The 17,277-nt window shown below is 45.5% G+C and overlaps 1 protein-coding gene across 1 annotated transcript in view; it reads right to left on the bottom strand.

Annotated features, from left to right (window-relative positions):
* The window catches only part of PIK3C2B (phosphatidylinositol-4-phosphate 3-kinase catalytic subunit type 2 beta), a 1,746,470-nt gene that overhangs the window by 1,188,462 nt on the left and 540,731 nt on the right, over positions 1 to 17,277 (bottom strand). Inside the window, 1 exon segment of the mRNA XM_040339537.1 lies at positions 12,987 to 13,133. Within this exon segment, the coding sequence (XP_040195471.1) occupies positions 12,987 to 13,133 (147 nt within the window).

Genomic DNA, 17,277 nt, shown 5'->3' with positions numbered 1-17,277 from the left:
ATGTAATGGTTCACAGAAGGACCCTCCTTTAAGGGTTCTAACATTTTCTTGCTAGACGATGCTCTCATCTTAATTCTGCCAATGTCTGCTTGCCATATTTGTACCAATGTTCTGTTTTATTTTTCTAAAAGATCAATAAAAAACGTTCTTTAAAAACAAAAAAACAAAACAACAAACAAATTAAAGGCAGAACAAACCATTCCGGTCAGAGTTAGGATGAAAGCCTCTGCGACTGAGAGGCAGACATCAACTGGATCTCCCTTTGTCCAGATTGCTTGGAAGCACACTCATCTGCTGGGCACTCCACTAAATCCTGAGCTTTTTAGCTCTTCCCCATTCTCAACCCATTCCTGCTCCAACTAGGAGGCTCCAGGGAGTTGGGATCTGTTACGCTTCTTGCCACCCTGCGGGATGGAGGCAATCATGCCAGCAATTATGTGCTCTAACACGGCTAGGGCTGAGGATGTTCGTCCTTCGTGATAAAGGGTGAAGCAGCAGCATAGACTGTGGACACAATAACAGATAGGTGCATCGGCTCAGATTGCTCAGAAGCCTCTGGTCCTTCAGGGGGATACAACACCAGGGATACAAATAGGTTCATCAGGAACTGCTGATGACATAGATGTGCCCTTCCCTGTAGCGTTTGTCCCGCACCTCTTTTTGGAATACATAGCCACAAACAAAAGAGTGCTTGGGTGTAGATTTAACACACCTCAGAAGGGAGACCCTTTATTAAGGCTCCCAAGCCCATATGCAACAACCCGGCTAAGCACCATAGCCTGCCAAGCAACACTTGGCGACTCATGTGACCCGGGTAAGGAGAAATGAACCACTAGCAATGTCTGTTCAGAGCCTGTTCTGTGTCCCACATCTGCCTTCTGGAAGCACTGCATGCTTGGCCTACACAGCTTTAAATAAGCTGGGTGTGCGTCAGAACGTTGGTGCGTGCATAAAGGGTACTGCACACCTACGGCGAAGCCACATGCAACACAGGTTGCCAAACAAGCTGCTAAGTCCAGTGGCACTTGTACGAATGCACATGTGTCATGGCCACCAAACAAGAACTGCTGAACACAGCGGCAATCTTGCAAACGCACGTGCGTCACGAACGATTGTGCCCCATCATACAGGTAAAAACAGCCAGACACAAGCAAGAGAGGTACACTTTGCAAACGCCCACAGCTAGTCCCAAACTCCCCCGTATGGTCACTACACACAGGTCTCCAGCCTTTAGCTAGCTTGACTGATTGTTACAATCACTGGGACACCCCAAAATAATAAAATAAAGGGGTTTCACTAACCCGTCCAGGTGCAGGGCCACTTCGAAACTAAGGGCCCACTCTTCACCCTTCATGGCGGGTTCCTGTCACTTAGACATTCAAGGACTGGGTACCCTTTCATGTTCAGGGTCCACTCTCCCGTGGATCTACAGATCCAATGGATCTGTACACAGCACCCTGCAGGAAATGAAATGCCTTAGCGCTGTAGTGTTTTCCACTCCGCTGGGTCCAGTGCCCGAAGGTTGGTTACAGGCAAAACCTTGCAGGATCTTGATTCTTCTTTGTGAGGCTCGGGTACCATTTATCTAAGCATAAAAGCCTGTGTCAAATAGATCCGATCAGTCAATCCATTGATCCATTTTTTAACCATTTGTGGGAATAGAGACCTGGAGCTCAGAAAGCTCAACACACCTTGCAACCCACCTTGCAGACACTGGTAAAAAATGGATGTGCTTCCTGTATGGGAGGGGTTATATAGGGGATCAGTTCCTGTCTAAAGACTTTGGTCTACCAGTGTTCATTCACCTAATGAAGTATAACCCGGCAAGTAATGACTGTGTACCATGATGTATGAAAAAAATGCAAAATGCACCTGAAATATGCAAACTGCAACCTGCATTAGGTGTAAATCAGGCCTTACTGTATGAATGGCTCCATTCTGATCTTTACCCAAGTCATCATTTTATTGGCAATAACGTCAACCAAATACTTACTGTAGATCGCGATTACACCTGTCTAGAGACCAAGAGGTATATTGGTCTAATTATAAACACAAACCCATTTTAAATTATTTCATTGATACTGAAGCAAGGACAACAACTCAAACTGAATGTTTCAGTTCTATATTTAGGGCTTGTTTAAACTATGTCCCTTTTGAGCTATGATTTTCTGTATTTTTGTGCTCACTAAAACACTTTTCTCTTGGTTCATTTAATCCCTTGACGACCCTCCCACATCACGTGTACACATAGCACTATGTAAACAAGGCAGATTGCCGTTCTGTCAGTACAGAAGTCATGGATCCTGTGTACATGTGAAGCAGGAACACTGTTCCATGTCTTCCACTAATAAAATCACCTCCCCCACTATACAGAAACACATGTTAGGCACACAGATAACCCTTTGATCACCCAGATGTTAACACCTTCCCTGCCAGTGTCATTAGTTCAGTGACAGTGCATATATTTAGCATTACTATTATAAAATAAATCCATTAGTTTGAAGATGCTATAACTTTTGTGCAAACCAATTGTGTTACAGGAATGTCTTGAAAATCAATAAAATCACCCGCAAATGGGCGTTGTAACGGGAGTCACTTTAGGGGCACATGGTGAATGAGAACCCCACTATGGTCTGTGCTAGTCACATTTAATGCGGTATAGATATTGTGTGTTGGCTGATGTGTACTATTAAGCTTGCTGTGATGAAAGGGGTGGGGTGTGATTGCATCCTATTGTCTATTGTGGTAATTAAGTCTGCTACTGTGGTGATGTGGATTGGAGCTTGGTAGACAGTCTGGTTACCTATTATGGGATGTTTAAGTGTCTTGCTGTGAGGAAAGGGGGGGGGGTCACTCCAGCAACCCCCCCCCCTGCTAAGACTGTTTACTGAAGGAGAAGTTTGAACACACCTGACCTGTATCACCACTGTCATTGGACACTTTAATCCACCCTGTTTCCCAAGGGTGGGAGGGATGTATTGAAGAGAAATTTGTTACCATGTGCTGATAATAAAGATTCATTCCCTGTTTTGAACCTCAAACAGAGCTGTGTGTCTCGTTTCTGGGGGAATTCTTATGGGTCGTGTTCGTTTGCCTGATTGTGGAGTGTCGATAAGCTGTCTTGGGTGGAATGGAATATCGTAAACGGTGGTGACCGTTACAATTGTTGGCTAGCAGTTAGATGATCCCACAGCCTTAAAGGACAGCTACAGAGACTTACTGGAGAACCGTGGCAGACCGGCCAGCAACCGCAAGAAGATGGACGTGATCACATAACTTGTCCAAATGGATTGAGCTGAAAGACCCAACTTAACGGAAAGGCCCAGCGTAACAGACAGGACACCCGAGGAGGAAAGTTTTGATCGGGCTGTTAAACTAAGACTGGCACACTATGGTCCTAACCCTCCACCGGAGATCATAGACCGAGGTATAGCTGCTGTGGACGCAAATTGGCTACTGCAAAAAGGTTCTGCAGAAGCAGAAGTCACAGCAGCACCAACCGAAAGGAGAAAGATAAATTTTTCTGTTTTTAAGAATTTCATTGAAACTGAAGGGGAGATTGATGGGTACCTGGCGGATTTTGAACGGCAATGTGCCCTACACCGGGTGCCCACAGAGGAATGGGTTACCATTTTGTCTGGGAAATTGTCCGGCCGGGCCAGTGAAGCGTTCAGGGCCATCCCAGACAAGGATATTATGAACTATGGACTGGTAAAACAATCACTTTTGGCCAGGTATGCCGTCACACCAGAGGCATACCGGAGGCGGTTCCGAGAGATGAGCAAGCAGACTGGAGACTCATATACCGAGTGGGCATGCCGCCTACACGCACTGCATCCCACTGGGTCGATGGATGCTAAGCAGTATCCGGGGAAGAGGTGCTGCAGGTGTTCCTGCTGGAGCACTTCTTTGACAAACTGTCCCAGGAAGTCAGAGAGTGGATCTGGGACAGAAACCCTTTCTCCTTGTCTGAAGCAGCTCGCCTGGCGGACGATTACACAGACGCCCGCAAACTGGATAACTCTGTGGTCAAGACCACAGCTCGGGTGGATTATCGATCGGCGGCACCCCCTCCGGCTATTGCCTACAAACCCCAGTCGGACCATCCTACAGCACCACCTCCAGCGGCAACTTATCCTCAGCAGCCCAGGTTCAACTCCCAGGACTACTCACAGCCCATCAGGTGTTTCAGGTGTAAACAGCTAGGACACAAAAAGCTAGACTGTCCATTGAATCCACCCAGGCAGTCACAGTCATGGAGACAGCCAGAAAGGGGGAACCCCCACACATCCATGGCTGCGGCCCACTGCGTTGAGGAAGAACATTGGGGCATCATGCACGAGGCAGATCCGATACAAGCAGCTAACCAGGACAACAGGCAGCAACACAGGCAGACTGTCTGGCTCAATGGAAAGGTAGCCAATGGGCTACGTGATACTGGGGCCACCATGACCCTGCTACAGAAGAAACTCATCCCAGAGAGCCAGCACACCAGAGACACTGAAGCCGTAAGAGTGGCGGGAGGCACCGTATTCCGGCTACCCGTTGCCCGGGTTCACCTGGATTGGGGGGTTGGTTCGGGACATGTGAATGTGGGGGTGATGAAGGATTTGCCAGCGGATGTACTACTGGGGAATGATTTGGCCCCTCTTGTTTCTGCTTACGCCCCGATGTGCCCCGCTGAAGCCCACAGAGTGACTACCTGTGCCCAGACCCGTGCTGCTGGAACCAACCCGCTTGCTGCTGAGACCCGGGTAAGACTATCTCCCCTGACATGTACCATAGATCAGGCACAATATCACAGTCTAAAATGGGAATGTGACAAATTGGCCAGTGAGAAATCGGAGATGCAACGACACTACGTCATGTATTATGAGATGTCCCATGGCTTGAACATTGAAATGCACAAACAGGCTGAAATTGTCAAAAGGTTAAATGGAATTTGTGCCCAGGTTGTGCCTTACCTCTCTCCCAAGAGCATCAGCAACAGGTTTTGGGAGCCATTGAGAGAGCAAAGCAAGTGACTGTTCCAGAACTGATTTCCATTATTTACCTTCACCATCAGCTACCGACCTGGTAAGCCAGATGGCAAGGCTGATGGGTTATCCCGGCAAACAGACATCATCCCGGCCTCCTAGTTCCGGACATCCCCAAGTTGACCCGAGAAAGATCAAGCCGGGTCTGCCGGAGTGTCCCACAAGGAGGGAGCCATATAACGGGAGTGACTTTAGGGGCACAGGGTGAATGAGAACCCCACTATGGTCTGTGCCAGTCACATTTAATGCAGTATAGATATTGTATATGTGACGGTATTAGAATGATATCCCCGTCAAGCATTCCCTTCTCCCCATACAAGAACATCCCCTCCTGGAATCGCCATAATAAGCCACACATGCCAAGGCTCAATGCTGGAACAAGAGACTTTAATGACACAAAAACTCAGCTTATATGTGGTTACAACCTGTTAGGAACGCCCCCCCCTCACACAGTGGGGTTTCCCATACAGATTATAGGAGACAAGTCGGAGCCGACCATGCAGACACATTTCTTTAGATAAAGACATCAGTGGAGTTAATTACTACACTGAAGCAATCAGAATAATTAACATACCACTTCTCTAATCATTTAGCCTGATGATACAAAACACATCTTTTAAGGGTAAACACAGATCTTCTTCACACAACACAATAGATCAATTAACGTTTAGAATAGTGAGGGGACATTAGCACTTCAATAACCTGTTAGAGGAATGAATCACACATGAAATTCCTTTCTACCTCTACACACATGGCTAGCAGGGAGCCTTAAAATGAGACATATAGGCAAATGCATCACAGTATATATATATATATATATATATATATATATATATATATATATATATATATATATATATATATATATTGTATGTTGGCTGATGTGTACTATTAAGCTTGCTGTGATGAAAGGGGTGGGGTGTGATTGCATCCTATTGTCTATTGTGGTAATTACAGTGAGGAAAATAAGTATTTGAACACCCTGCTATTTTGCAAGTTCTCCCACTTGGAAATCATGGAGGGGTCTGAAATTGTCATCGTAGGTGCATGTCCACTGTGAGAGACATAATCAAAAAAAAAAATTCAGAAATCACAATTTATGATTTTTTAACTATTTATTTGTATGATACAGCTGCAAATAAGTATTTGAACACCTGTCTATCAGCTAGAATTCTGACCCTCAAAGACCTGTTAGTCTGCCTTTAAAATGTCCACCTCCACTCCATTTATTATCCTAAATTAGATGCACCTGTTTGAGGTCATTAGCTGCATAAAGACACCTGTCCACCCCATACAATCAGTAAGAATCCAACTACTAACATGGCCAAGACCAAAGAGCTGTCCAAAGACACCAGAGACAAAATTGTACACCTCCACAAGGCTGGAAAGGGCTACGGGGAAATTGCCAAGCAGCTTGGTGAAAAAAGGTCCACTGTTGGAGCAATCATTAGAAAATGGAAGAAGCTAAACATGACTGTCAATCTCCCTCGGACTGGGGCTCCATGCAAAATCTCACCTCGTGGGGTCTCAATGATCCTAAGAAAGGTGAGTAATCAGCCCAGGACTACACGGGAGGAGCTGGTCAATGACCTGAAAAGAGCTGGGACCACCGTTTCCAAGGTTACTGTTGGTAATACACCAAGACGTCATGGTTTGAAATCATGCATGGCACGGAAGGTTCCCCTGCTTAAACCAGCACATGTCAAGGCCCGTCTTAAGTTTGCCAATGACCATTTGGATGATCCAGAGGAGTCATGGGAGAAAGTCATGTGGTCAGATGAGACCAAAATAGAACTTTTTGGTCATAATTCCACTAACCGTGTTTGGAGGAAGAAGAATGATGAGTACCATCCCAAGAACACCATCCCTACTGTGAAGCATGGGGGTGGTAGCATCATGCTTTGGGGGTGTTTTTCTGCACATGGGACAGGGCGACTGCACTGTATTAAGGAGAGGATGACCGGGGCCATGTATTGCGAGATTTTGGTCAACAACCTCCTTCCCTCAGTTAGAGCTTTGAAGATGGGTCGAGGCTGGGTCTTCCAACATGACAATGACCCGAAGCACACAGCCAGGATAACCAAGGAGTGGCTCTGTAAGAAGCATATCAAGGTTCCTGCGTGGCCTAGCCAGTCTCCAGACCTAAACCCAATAGAGAATCTTTGGAGGGAGCTCAAACTCCGTGTTTCTCAGCGACAGCCCAGAAACCTGACTGATCTAGAGAAGATCTGTGTGGAGGAGTGGGCCAAAATCCCTCCTCCAGTGTGTGCAAACCTGGTGAAAAACTACAAGAAACATTTGACCTCTGTAATTGCAAACAAAGGCTACTGTACCAAATATTAACATTGATTTTCTCAGGTGTTCAAATACTTATTTGCAGCTGTAGCATACAAATAAATAGTTAAATCATACATTGTGATTTCTGGATTTTTTTTTTTTTATTATGTCTCTCACAGTGGACATGCACCTACGATAACAATTTCAGACCCCTCCATGATTTCCAAGTGGGAGAACTTGCAAAATAGCAGGGTGTTCAAATACTTATTTTCATCACTGTAAGTCTTCTACTGTGGTGATGTGGATTGGATTGGAGCTTGGTAGACAGTCTGGTTACCTATTATGGGATGTTTAAGTGTCTTGCTGTGAGGAAAGGGGGGGGGGATCACTCCAGCAACCCCCCCCTGCTAAGACTGTTTACTGAAGGAGAAGTTTGAACACACCTGACCTGTATCACCATTGTCATTGGACACTTTAATCCACCCTGTTTCCCAAGGGTGAGAGGGATGTATTTTGAAAAGAAATGTGTTACCATGTGCCGATAATAAAGATTCATTCCCTGTTTTGAACCTCAAACAGAGCTGTGCGTCTCGTTTCTGGGGGAATTCTTATGGCTTGTGTTCGTTTGCCTGATTGTGGAGTGTCGATAAGCTGTCTTGGGTGGAATGGAATATCGTAAACGGATTTAACCCCTGTCCCATTTGGGGTTCCGTTACAGGCGTATAGTCCCTTTGACATAATGTCACCATGATAACTTCTCGGAATCAATAGCCTTGTGAAAATTACAATTTAAACAGAAAGTCTGTATTTCACACATCCAACCGTTCCTATACTGCAGGTAAGTAAGTGGTTAACAATGTGAAATGAATTAGACATTGATTTTGTTAATAAAATGCTTATTGGGATTTACTTTACCAAAAACATGCAGCAGAATACACCTTGCCCTAAATTGATGACGAAATTCGATTTCTTAATTTTTTTTATTGGCTGTGTTTAAGAGTAGAAAGTAAAAAATATTGTTTTGTTTTTTCAAAATTGTCGACCTTTTAATGTTTATAACGCAAAAAAAGAAAAAAAAAAAGAAAATGCAGAAGTGGTCAACTACCACCAAAAGAAAGCTCTATTTGTGGGGGGGGGGGGGGGGGGCATGCTTTTAATTTGGGTACAGCATTGCACAGCCGTGGAATTGTCAGTTAAAATAACGCAGTGCTGTATTGCAAAAAATGGCCTGGTCATGAAGAGGGTAAATCTTCTGGAGCTTAAGTGGTTAAGGACACAGTAAAAATCTTGTTCTCGGAACACAGAGTTATGGTTCCACCTTCAGCAGTAGAACACTAGGCAAAAACACAAAAGCACAGCCTAGGGGTGGGCCCTGACAGTGGCCAAACCCCTCATCTGCAAAAAGGCAGCTCAGTCACAAAGTAGTACATAGAGCAAACAGCTGGTGACAGAAAAAAAAAAAAAAACAGAATGTCAAAGAACTCAGATTGACAGCGAGAATAAAAATATCAAATTTTCTCTTCCGTTCTTTGAAGGACACAGTGGAGATCTTGTTCTCTATCCATTGGGATATCCCAGAGCAGGGACTCCAGAGGAATAGGAAAACCAACAAGACCCACCTATGAGCAGGATCAGTACACCTGAGAGACTAGCGAGAGACAAACACGATACAAGACCGCGCGCCAACAGCATAGACAGTGCACCATTGGAGGGTTTTGTTTCAAGGTGAGTATGTTATTATGATTTAAACCGCCCAGGGACCCTTTTGCTTCGCTGGTGCATGATATTGTCACTTATAGTGTAATTTGTTCCTTAGGCCTCATCATTGTGCTTTAGGGACTGTGGGAAGGAAAGCACTGTGTCTTATATTTTGTGGGCCTGCAGTTAAGTTTATACATTTTGAAATAGGATAATAGAACCAGTAGCTGCTAATACCAGAAAATCTTGCAAACAAACAAAACAAAAAAAACAGAGTGCAGACAGTTGACGGCGGGGGAAGCCGCCTCTACCAGGAGAACACAGTGATTATTGCTAGCAACTATAACAGTCGCTAACGATAATCGCATGTAAAATCTGGCAGGCTGGTTGTACCAAAATAGTCTATGGCCAATTTAAAACTTGAAGGACAAGTTCACCTTTAAAAAAAAAAAAAAAATAATCATAAAACGCACATCTTTTTGCAGGTAATAAAATGTGCATTTATTTTTTATTGGGAGCCTGGAAAGCCCTGCATTGCACCCACGATCAGCAGATCAAATACCACCAAAATAAAGTTCTATTTGTGGGAAAAAAAGGAAGTAAATCTTGTTTGGATACAATGTTGCACAAATGCCGAATCGCAAAAAATGCTCTGGTCAAGAAGGGGGTAAATTCTTTCTGGGGCTGAAGAGGTTAAGAACTACAAGCCGACAGCCTGTCGGACCTTGTAGTTTTCCATTCACAAAACACTGTGAATGGATGACTCAGACAGGCGGGCAAAGAACTGCATCGTTATGTTCTTTTCAGATTATGACAGAGCAGGAAGTGAAGATCCCCCCCACTCCCTGTCAGAACAGTGAGTTGGGGGCTGCGGGGCCAGTTTAGCCTTTAACCACTTGCCGCCCAAGGACGTCATATGACGTCCTGGACTTTCAGTGGGGATATCTGAATGATGCCTGCAGCTACAGGCATCATTTAGATATCCATCTCTTCAGCCGGTGAATCCCTGCACCATAAGAACGATCATAGCGGCGGTTCCGCCGCTTGATCGTTCTTATAGGCGGCGGGAGGGGACGCCCCCCCTCCCGCCGCCATCCGGTGCTTCTCCGGGCTCTCCCGTGCCATCGGAGACCCGGAGAAACGATCCGCCGGCGTCCGATGGAAACCATAGAGTAGACTGGTGACCAGATGGTCACCAGTCATCTCTATGATCGTCGGAGGCCCGGGCGCGATGTTATGACGTCACGCCCGGGTCCCGGAATGTAAACACAGCCGCAATCGCGGCTGAAAGCATTAGATCGGTGAATTTTTTTTCACAATCTAATGCTTTCCAGCCTGGAGGAGAGATGCGGTGTCTTATTGACCCTGCATCTCTCTATAAAGAGTACCTGTCACACACATTCCTATTACAAGGGATGTTTACATTCCTTGTAATAGGAATAAAAAAAAAAAAAAAAAAGGCAAAAAAGTGTAAAAATAAAAGAAGTCGAGTAAAATAAAAAAAAAAATTATAAAAAAAAAAAATTTAAACACCCCTATCCCTGTTAGCTCGCGCTCAGAAGCGAACACACACGTAAGTCCCGCCCACATATGTAAACGCCGTTGAAACCACACATGTGAGGTATCGACGCGTACGTTAGAGCGCCAGCAACAATTTTAGCACTAGACCTACTCTGTAACTCTAAATTTGTAACTTGTAAAAAAAATAAGCGACGCCTATGGAGATTTTTAAGTACTGATGTTTGGAGCCATTCCATGAGTGTGCGCAATTTTAAAGAGTGACATGTTAGGTATCTATTTACTCGGCGTAACTTCATCTTTCACATTATACAAAAAAATTGGGCTAACTTTACTGTATTGTTATTTTTTAATTCACAAAACCGTTTTTTCCCAAAAAAAATGCGTTTGAAAAATTATTGCGCAAATACTGTGCGAGATAAAAAGTTGCAATGACCGACATTTTATTCCCTAGGGTGTCTGCTAAAAAAACATATATAGTGTTTGGGGGTTCTGAGTAATTTTCTAACAAAAAAGTTATGATTTATGCATGTAGGAGAGAAGTGCCAAAATAGGCCCGGTATTGAAGTGGTTAACCACTAGAGTACCGGGCCATCGTCAAATGACGGCTCCACGGTTACTCTGAAAATTCAACAGGACGTCATTTGACATCCTGTATTCTTGCGGCCACTGGGGGGCGCGCGAGCGCGCCGGCGGCAGCGCGCGCGCGCCCGGCGCGTCCCCGAGATGCCGATGCGCGTGCCTGGCGGTCGCGATGTCCGCCAGGCACTCGGAATCGGCGGCTACAGGGACAAGACGTGGAGCTCTGTGTGTAAACACAGAGCTCCACATCCTGTCAGGGGAGAGAGGAGACGGATCTGTGTCCCTTGTACATAGGGACACAGCATCGGTCACCTCCCCCAGTCACCCCCCTTTCCCCACAGTTAGAACACAATTTAGGTATACATATTAACCCCTCCCTCACCCCCTAGTGTTAACCCCTTGAATGCGAGTCACATTTATACAGTAATTAGTGCATATTTATCGCATTAATCGCTGTATAAATGTGAATAACCACTTGCCGCCCAAGGACGTCATATGACGTCCTGGACTTTCAGTGGGGATATCTGAATGATGCCTGCAGCTACAGGCATCATTTAGATATCCATCTCTTCAGCCGGTGAATCCCTGCACCATAAGAACGATCATAGCGGCGGTTCCGCCGCTTGATCGTTCTTATAGGCGGCGGGAGGGGACGCCCCCCCTCCCGCCGCCATCCGGTGCTTCTCCGGGCTCTCCCGTGCCATCGGAGACCCGGAGAAACGATCCGCCGGCGTCCGATGGAAACCATAGAGTAGACTGGTGACCAGATGGTCACCAGTCATCTCTATGATCGTCGGAGGCCCGGGCGCGATGTTATGACGTCACGCCCGGGTCCCGGAATGTAAACACAGCCGCAATCGCGGCTGAAAGCATTAGATCCCTCCCTCACCCCCTAGTGTTAACCCCTTGAATGCCAGTCACATTTATACAGTAATTAGTGCATATTTATCGCATTAATCGCTGTATAAATGTGAATGGCGCCAAAAACGTATCAAAAGTGTCCGATGTGTTCGCCGCAATGTCACGGTGACAGTAAAAAAAATCGCAAATCGCCGCCAATACTAGTAAAAAAATTAATAAAATAAAAATGCCATAAATCTATCAGCTATTTTGTAAACGCTATAACTTTTGCGCAAACCAATCAATATATGATCATTGCGATTTTTTTTACCAAAAATATGTAGAAGAATACATATCGGCCTAAACTGAGGAAAAAAAACGTTTTTTTTAAAAAAAATTGTGATATTTATTAAATAAAAAAGTAAAAAATAGTGTTTTTTTTTTAAATTGTCACTCTTCTTTTGTTTATAGCGCAAAAAATAAAAACCGCAGAGGTGATCAAATACCACCAAAAGAAAGCTCTATTTGTGGGAACAAAATGATAAAAAAATTGTTTGGGTACAGTGTAGCACGACCGCGCAATTGTCATTCAAAGTGCGACAGTGCTGAAAGCTGAAAATTGGCTTGGGCAGGAAGGGGCGTAAGTGCCCAGTATGGAAGTGGTTAAAGGGACTCCCATCAGCAAAAAAGTTATAAAACATTTATTTTTTCCTTCAGTGGTAAAAGGAAATATAAAAGTCGATAATAATCATCGACTATAACAAATTTTATGATTATTATTTTTTTCTTGGGGCAGCTTTTAGAGAGCATTCAGTTATGTAAAATAACTCAAAGTATGTCTCGATAGTTAATTGAGCATAGTGTTGTGTACTTGACGGATTTAAAATCTGGAAAGCGGTGGAAAAAAGACAAGTTTGACTTCTTTAGTTAACCATTATCATGCAAATAAGAATTTTCTAAAGGAAAGAAGAAAAGTTTTTTCTGCAAACACCAACCTTATTTTAAAATGATTTACTAATAATTTATCATGTTTACCTTATGGGACTTGATTTGGACTCTGGGAGGACAAGGCGGAAGTTGGTTTAGCGCACTACTGATTTCCAGAGTTTCAACAGCTGCAAGTGCATTACATATCGCTTTGACTGACTGCACCACCCTCTCTGCTCGAAGATGGAAATCTACCTGTGAAGAAGGACACAGTGAATAACAAGAGGGGAATTTTAAAAAAACGAAAATAAATATATATTCAGGCCACACACAAACATGATAGTAATACTCATAGCTATGACTAAGCACTAGTTTCAGTGCAAAACGCATCAGAGTCAGGTTTTATTTTATTTTGCTGTGACTTGTAGTGCTGTCCTTTCTTTCAATAAAAGGCTACAATTTGTTCAGAGTGTGGCTGTCCAGAGACAATTTTTGTTCCTGCTTTGCTAAATGCATTGTCTGCACCTGAGTTGTCTGCAATGGAGGATACTCATCTGGGTTCCCACCTGGAGCGGCAATTCCCTTTTCCCCTAAAATTAATAAAAGGAAGAGCTGCATATCAGAAAAATAGTAGACTTCTACAGCTAAAAAAATATTGAAGCAACAAAGGCATTCAATAAATATACATTCAGTAATTAAACAGATTATTGATTGCACAAGGTACGTAAATGACAGTATACTGAAACTTGCTTTGTGCACACACAGTATATATATATATATATATATATATATATATATATATATATATATATATATATATATATATATATATTAGTGTCCGGGTTTACGGAACCCGGCGCAACACGGATCACGGTAAAGGACCAATGAAAGTGGCCCTTTACTATGTGATCACTCCCTCCAATGAGGGAGCGATCACAATGTAAACAAACAGGGGTCACGGAGAGGTCCAGCTCTCTTCTCTCCTCACACCGATACAGCGTGTGAGGAGAGAAGAGAGTACATTGTCAACAGTGAGTTTATTTTTTTCTGAGAACTACAGTGCCCAGAAGTGCCACACAGTGCCAATCTGTGCCACTACACTACCCATCAGTGCCCCTACAGTACCAATCTGTGCCACAAAAATACCCATCACTGCCACTACAGTACCCAGTAGTGCCACCAGTGCCACTACAGTACCCAGCAGTGCCATCAGTGCCACTATAGTACCCATCAGTGCCACCACTAGGCTCATCAGTGCCAATACAAGGCTCATCAGTGCCAATACAAGGCTCATCAGTGACACCAGTGCCCCATCGGTGCCACCAGTGCCACCTATGCCACTTCGGTGCCGCCATTGTTTGTCAGTGCTCCATAAGTGCCACATAGGTGCCATCAGTACCACATCAGTGACACTATAGTGCTCCTCTGCACCACTATAGCGCTCATCAGTGCCACTAGAGTGCCCAATAGTGCCCATAAGTGAGTGCTCATCAGTGGATCCTCATCAGTGCATATCAGTGCCAGATAATCAGTGCAGCCTCAGTGTGGTAAATTAGTGTACATCAGTGCACCCTCACCCGTTCCCATCAGTGCACCCTCACCTGTTCCCAGCAGTGCACCCTTATCAGAACCCAGCAGTGCACCCTCATCACAACCCAGCAGTGCAGACTCATTAGACCAGACGAGAGCAGCGGGGAGCTCTCTGAGTCTGATTCAGAATATGAACCTGTTGTAAGCAGTGGGTCTTCTACAGATTCAGAGGAAGAGCAAAGTGTGCCCATGAAACAAAGGCGTTCGTCAACCAGCAGCTCAGTGCCATCCACCAGAAATGAAGTGGCATCAACTAGCAGCTCAGTGCCATCCACCAGTAGCACAGTGCCATCCAGAAGAAATTAAGTACCACTGCAGCAAAGGCCAAGAACTAGCAGGGTGTCATCTCAGCCCAAAAGGGTTGGACCCATGCCAGCCTTCCCTATCCCCTTAAAAACCCTCTGTGGCTTCCCCCCAATTCAGGAGCAGCAAACATCCCCCCTTTCACCGCCCAGCCAGGTGTTCAGCTGAACACAGAAATTTTTGCCCCTATTGATTTTTTTTATTTAGTTTTTACCCAAGACCTATTATCCTCCATCGTGGCCCAGTGCAACCTCTATGCACAACCATTTATAACAAACAACCCTGATTCAAGTTACGCCCATCCCTATGAGTGGAGAGCATTGACAGTGGATGAATTTAAATAATTTTTAGGTGTAGTGAGCGAGTAACTTGTATAGCGCTACAAATGCGAACTAAATCGCCTCAAGGCGCCTGCATCCAGTGTAGTACTGATCCTTCAGAAGAGGTGGGTCTTTAGTTTTTTCCTAAAAGCTCTAAGGTTTTCTTCCATGCGAATGGTCGTAAGTAGAGCATTCCAAAGCCGAGGTCCTTGGACTGCAAATCTACGTTCTCACAAAAAATAGTATTTTTGTACTCACCGTAAAATCCATTTCTCTGAGTTCATGGACGGACACAGCAGCATTGACCTTAGGGTTATATGTCCTTCCTTTCAGGAGAGACTTAGGCAGAAAAAACAGCACTTCAAGTGTTAAAACACTTCTTTCAGTACAGCACCTCCCTCCCAGGGGGTGGGTCCCCCGGGTACATCCAACTCTCTGCATTATGCAGCCCCAGTTCGTAAACAAGCAGTACAAACAAAGGAGGGGTGGGTGCTGTGTCCGTCCATGAACTCAGAGAAATGGATTTTACGGTGTGTACAAAAATCCTATTTTCTCTTCCGTTCATGGACGGACACAGCAGCATTGACCTTAGGGATGTCCCCAAGCAGTGTCAAAAAATTTCGAGGGGTGGGAAAAAAACACAGCAAACCAAGCTTCACCCCAAACAAAGGGAGGAACTTCAACCTTAAACTGCCACCTGAAAAACCTTGCGGCCAAAGGAGGCATCGGAAGATGCACTCACATCCACCTTGTAAAATTTTGAGAAGGTGTGGATTGACGACCAGGTCGCTGCCTTACACACCTGTAACACAGACGCTTGATGGTGGAAAACCCAAGAGGCACCAATCGCCCTGGTCGAATGCGCCGTAAACTGAAAGGGAGGCGCCCACCCCTTTAGGGCATAAGCCTGGAGCACGACCTGTCTGATCCACCTAGAAATGGTGGCAGACGAGACCGCCAGACCTTTCTTAGGACCAGTTACCGACACGAACAGTGAGTCCGACTTCTGAAACTGAGCCGTAGCAGACAAGTACACCTATAGGGCCCGAACCACGTCCAAGCAATGCAAAGTGGCCTCCTTCAGGTTTTTCGGCCGAGGACATAAAAGGATGGCAAAACAATGTCCTCATTAATGTGAAAAGCCGAAAGAACCTTTGGAAGGAATGACGGCTGTGGCCGCAGCACCACCTTATCCTTATGGATGACCAAGTAAGGAGCCTTGCAAGACAAGGCCGCCAGTTCAGATACCCGTCTGACCGAGGTAATTGCCACCAGAAAAAACACCTTCTGGGACAGAGTCAACAAGGGAATCTTCTGAATGTCCTCAAACGGAGCCTCTTGAAGCAACAAAAGGACTAAATTCAAGTCCCATGGAGGCAGTGGAGGGTGCACAGGAGGGGCCACAAATGCCGAACCCCCTGCACAAACGTACACACCAGGGAGTGCGCCGCCAAGGGTCGCTGAAAGTAGACAGCTAGAGCCGAAATCTGACTCTTAACTGTACTTAAGGCGAGAGCCTGATCCACTCCACGCTGTAAGAACAGCAGAATCCGGGACATCACGTATGTTTGGGGGTGCCATTTCATCTCTTCACACAGAGATGTAGGCCTTCCACGTACGATGGTAAATCTTTCGTGAAGTAGACTTCCGTGCTCGTAGCATGGTAGAGACCACCGAGCCCGACAGGCCTCGATCCTTCAGCACCTGGCTCTCAACAGCCACGCCGTTAAAGCCAGCGACTGTAAAGCAGGGTGAAAGATTGGACCCTGCGACAGAAGATCTTCCCTCAGGGGTAGATGCCAAGGGACGTCTGCCACCAGACGCACCAGGTCCGCGTACCAGGGACGGCGCGGCCAATCCGGAGCGATCAGGATTGTTAGCATCCCCTCGGCTTCCACTCTGCGCAGCAGGCAAGGAAAAAGCTTCAGAGGAGGGAAGGCGTAGATTAGGCGATAGTGACCCCATGGGCTGACTGGACACCCCAGACACCCCCCCAGCCGGAGAGGCTGGCATCTGTCGTGACCACTGTCCAATGGCACGGCATAAACGATTTTCCGGTCCGAAGTACCGGAGATGTCAGCCACCAGACTAGGGATGACTTGACCAGTCGACTCACCCGAATCTGGTAATCCAGAGACGAAGGAAGCTTGTCCCAACTTGACAGAATCTCTTTTTGCAACACTCGA

This window comes from Rana temporaria, chromosome 2, assembly GCF_905171775.1.
Source record: "Rana temporaria chromosome 2, aRanTem1.1, whole genome shotgun sequence".
NCBI lineage: Eukaryota > Metazoa > Chordata > Amphibia > Anura > Ranidae > Rana > Rana temporaria.
This window is presented reverse-complemented; position numbering and strand designations above follow the sequence as displayed.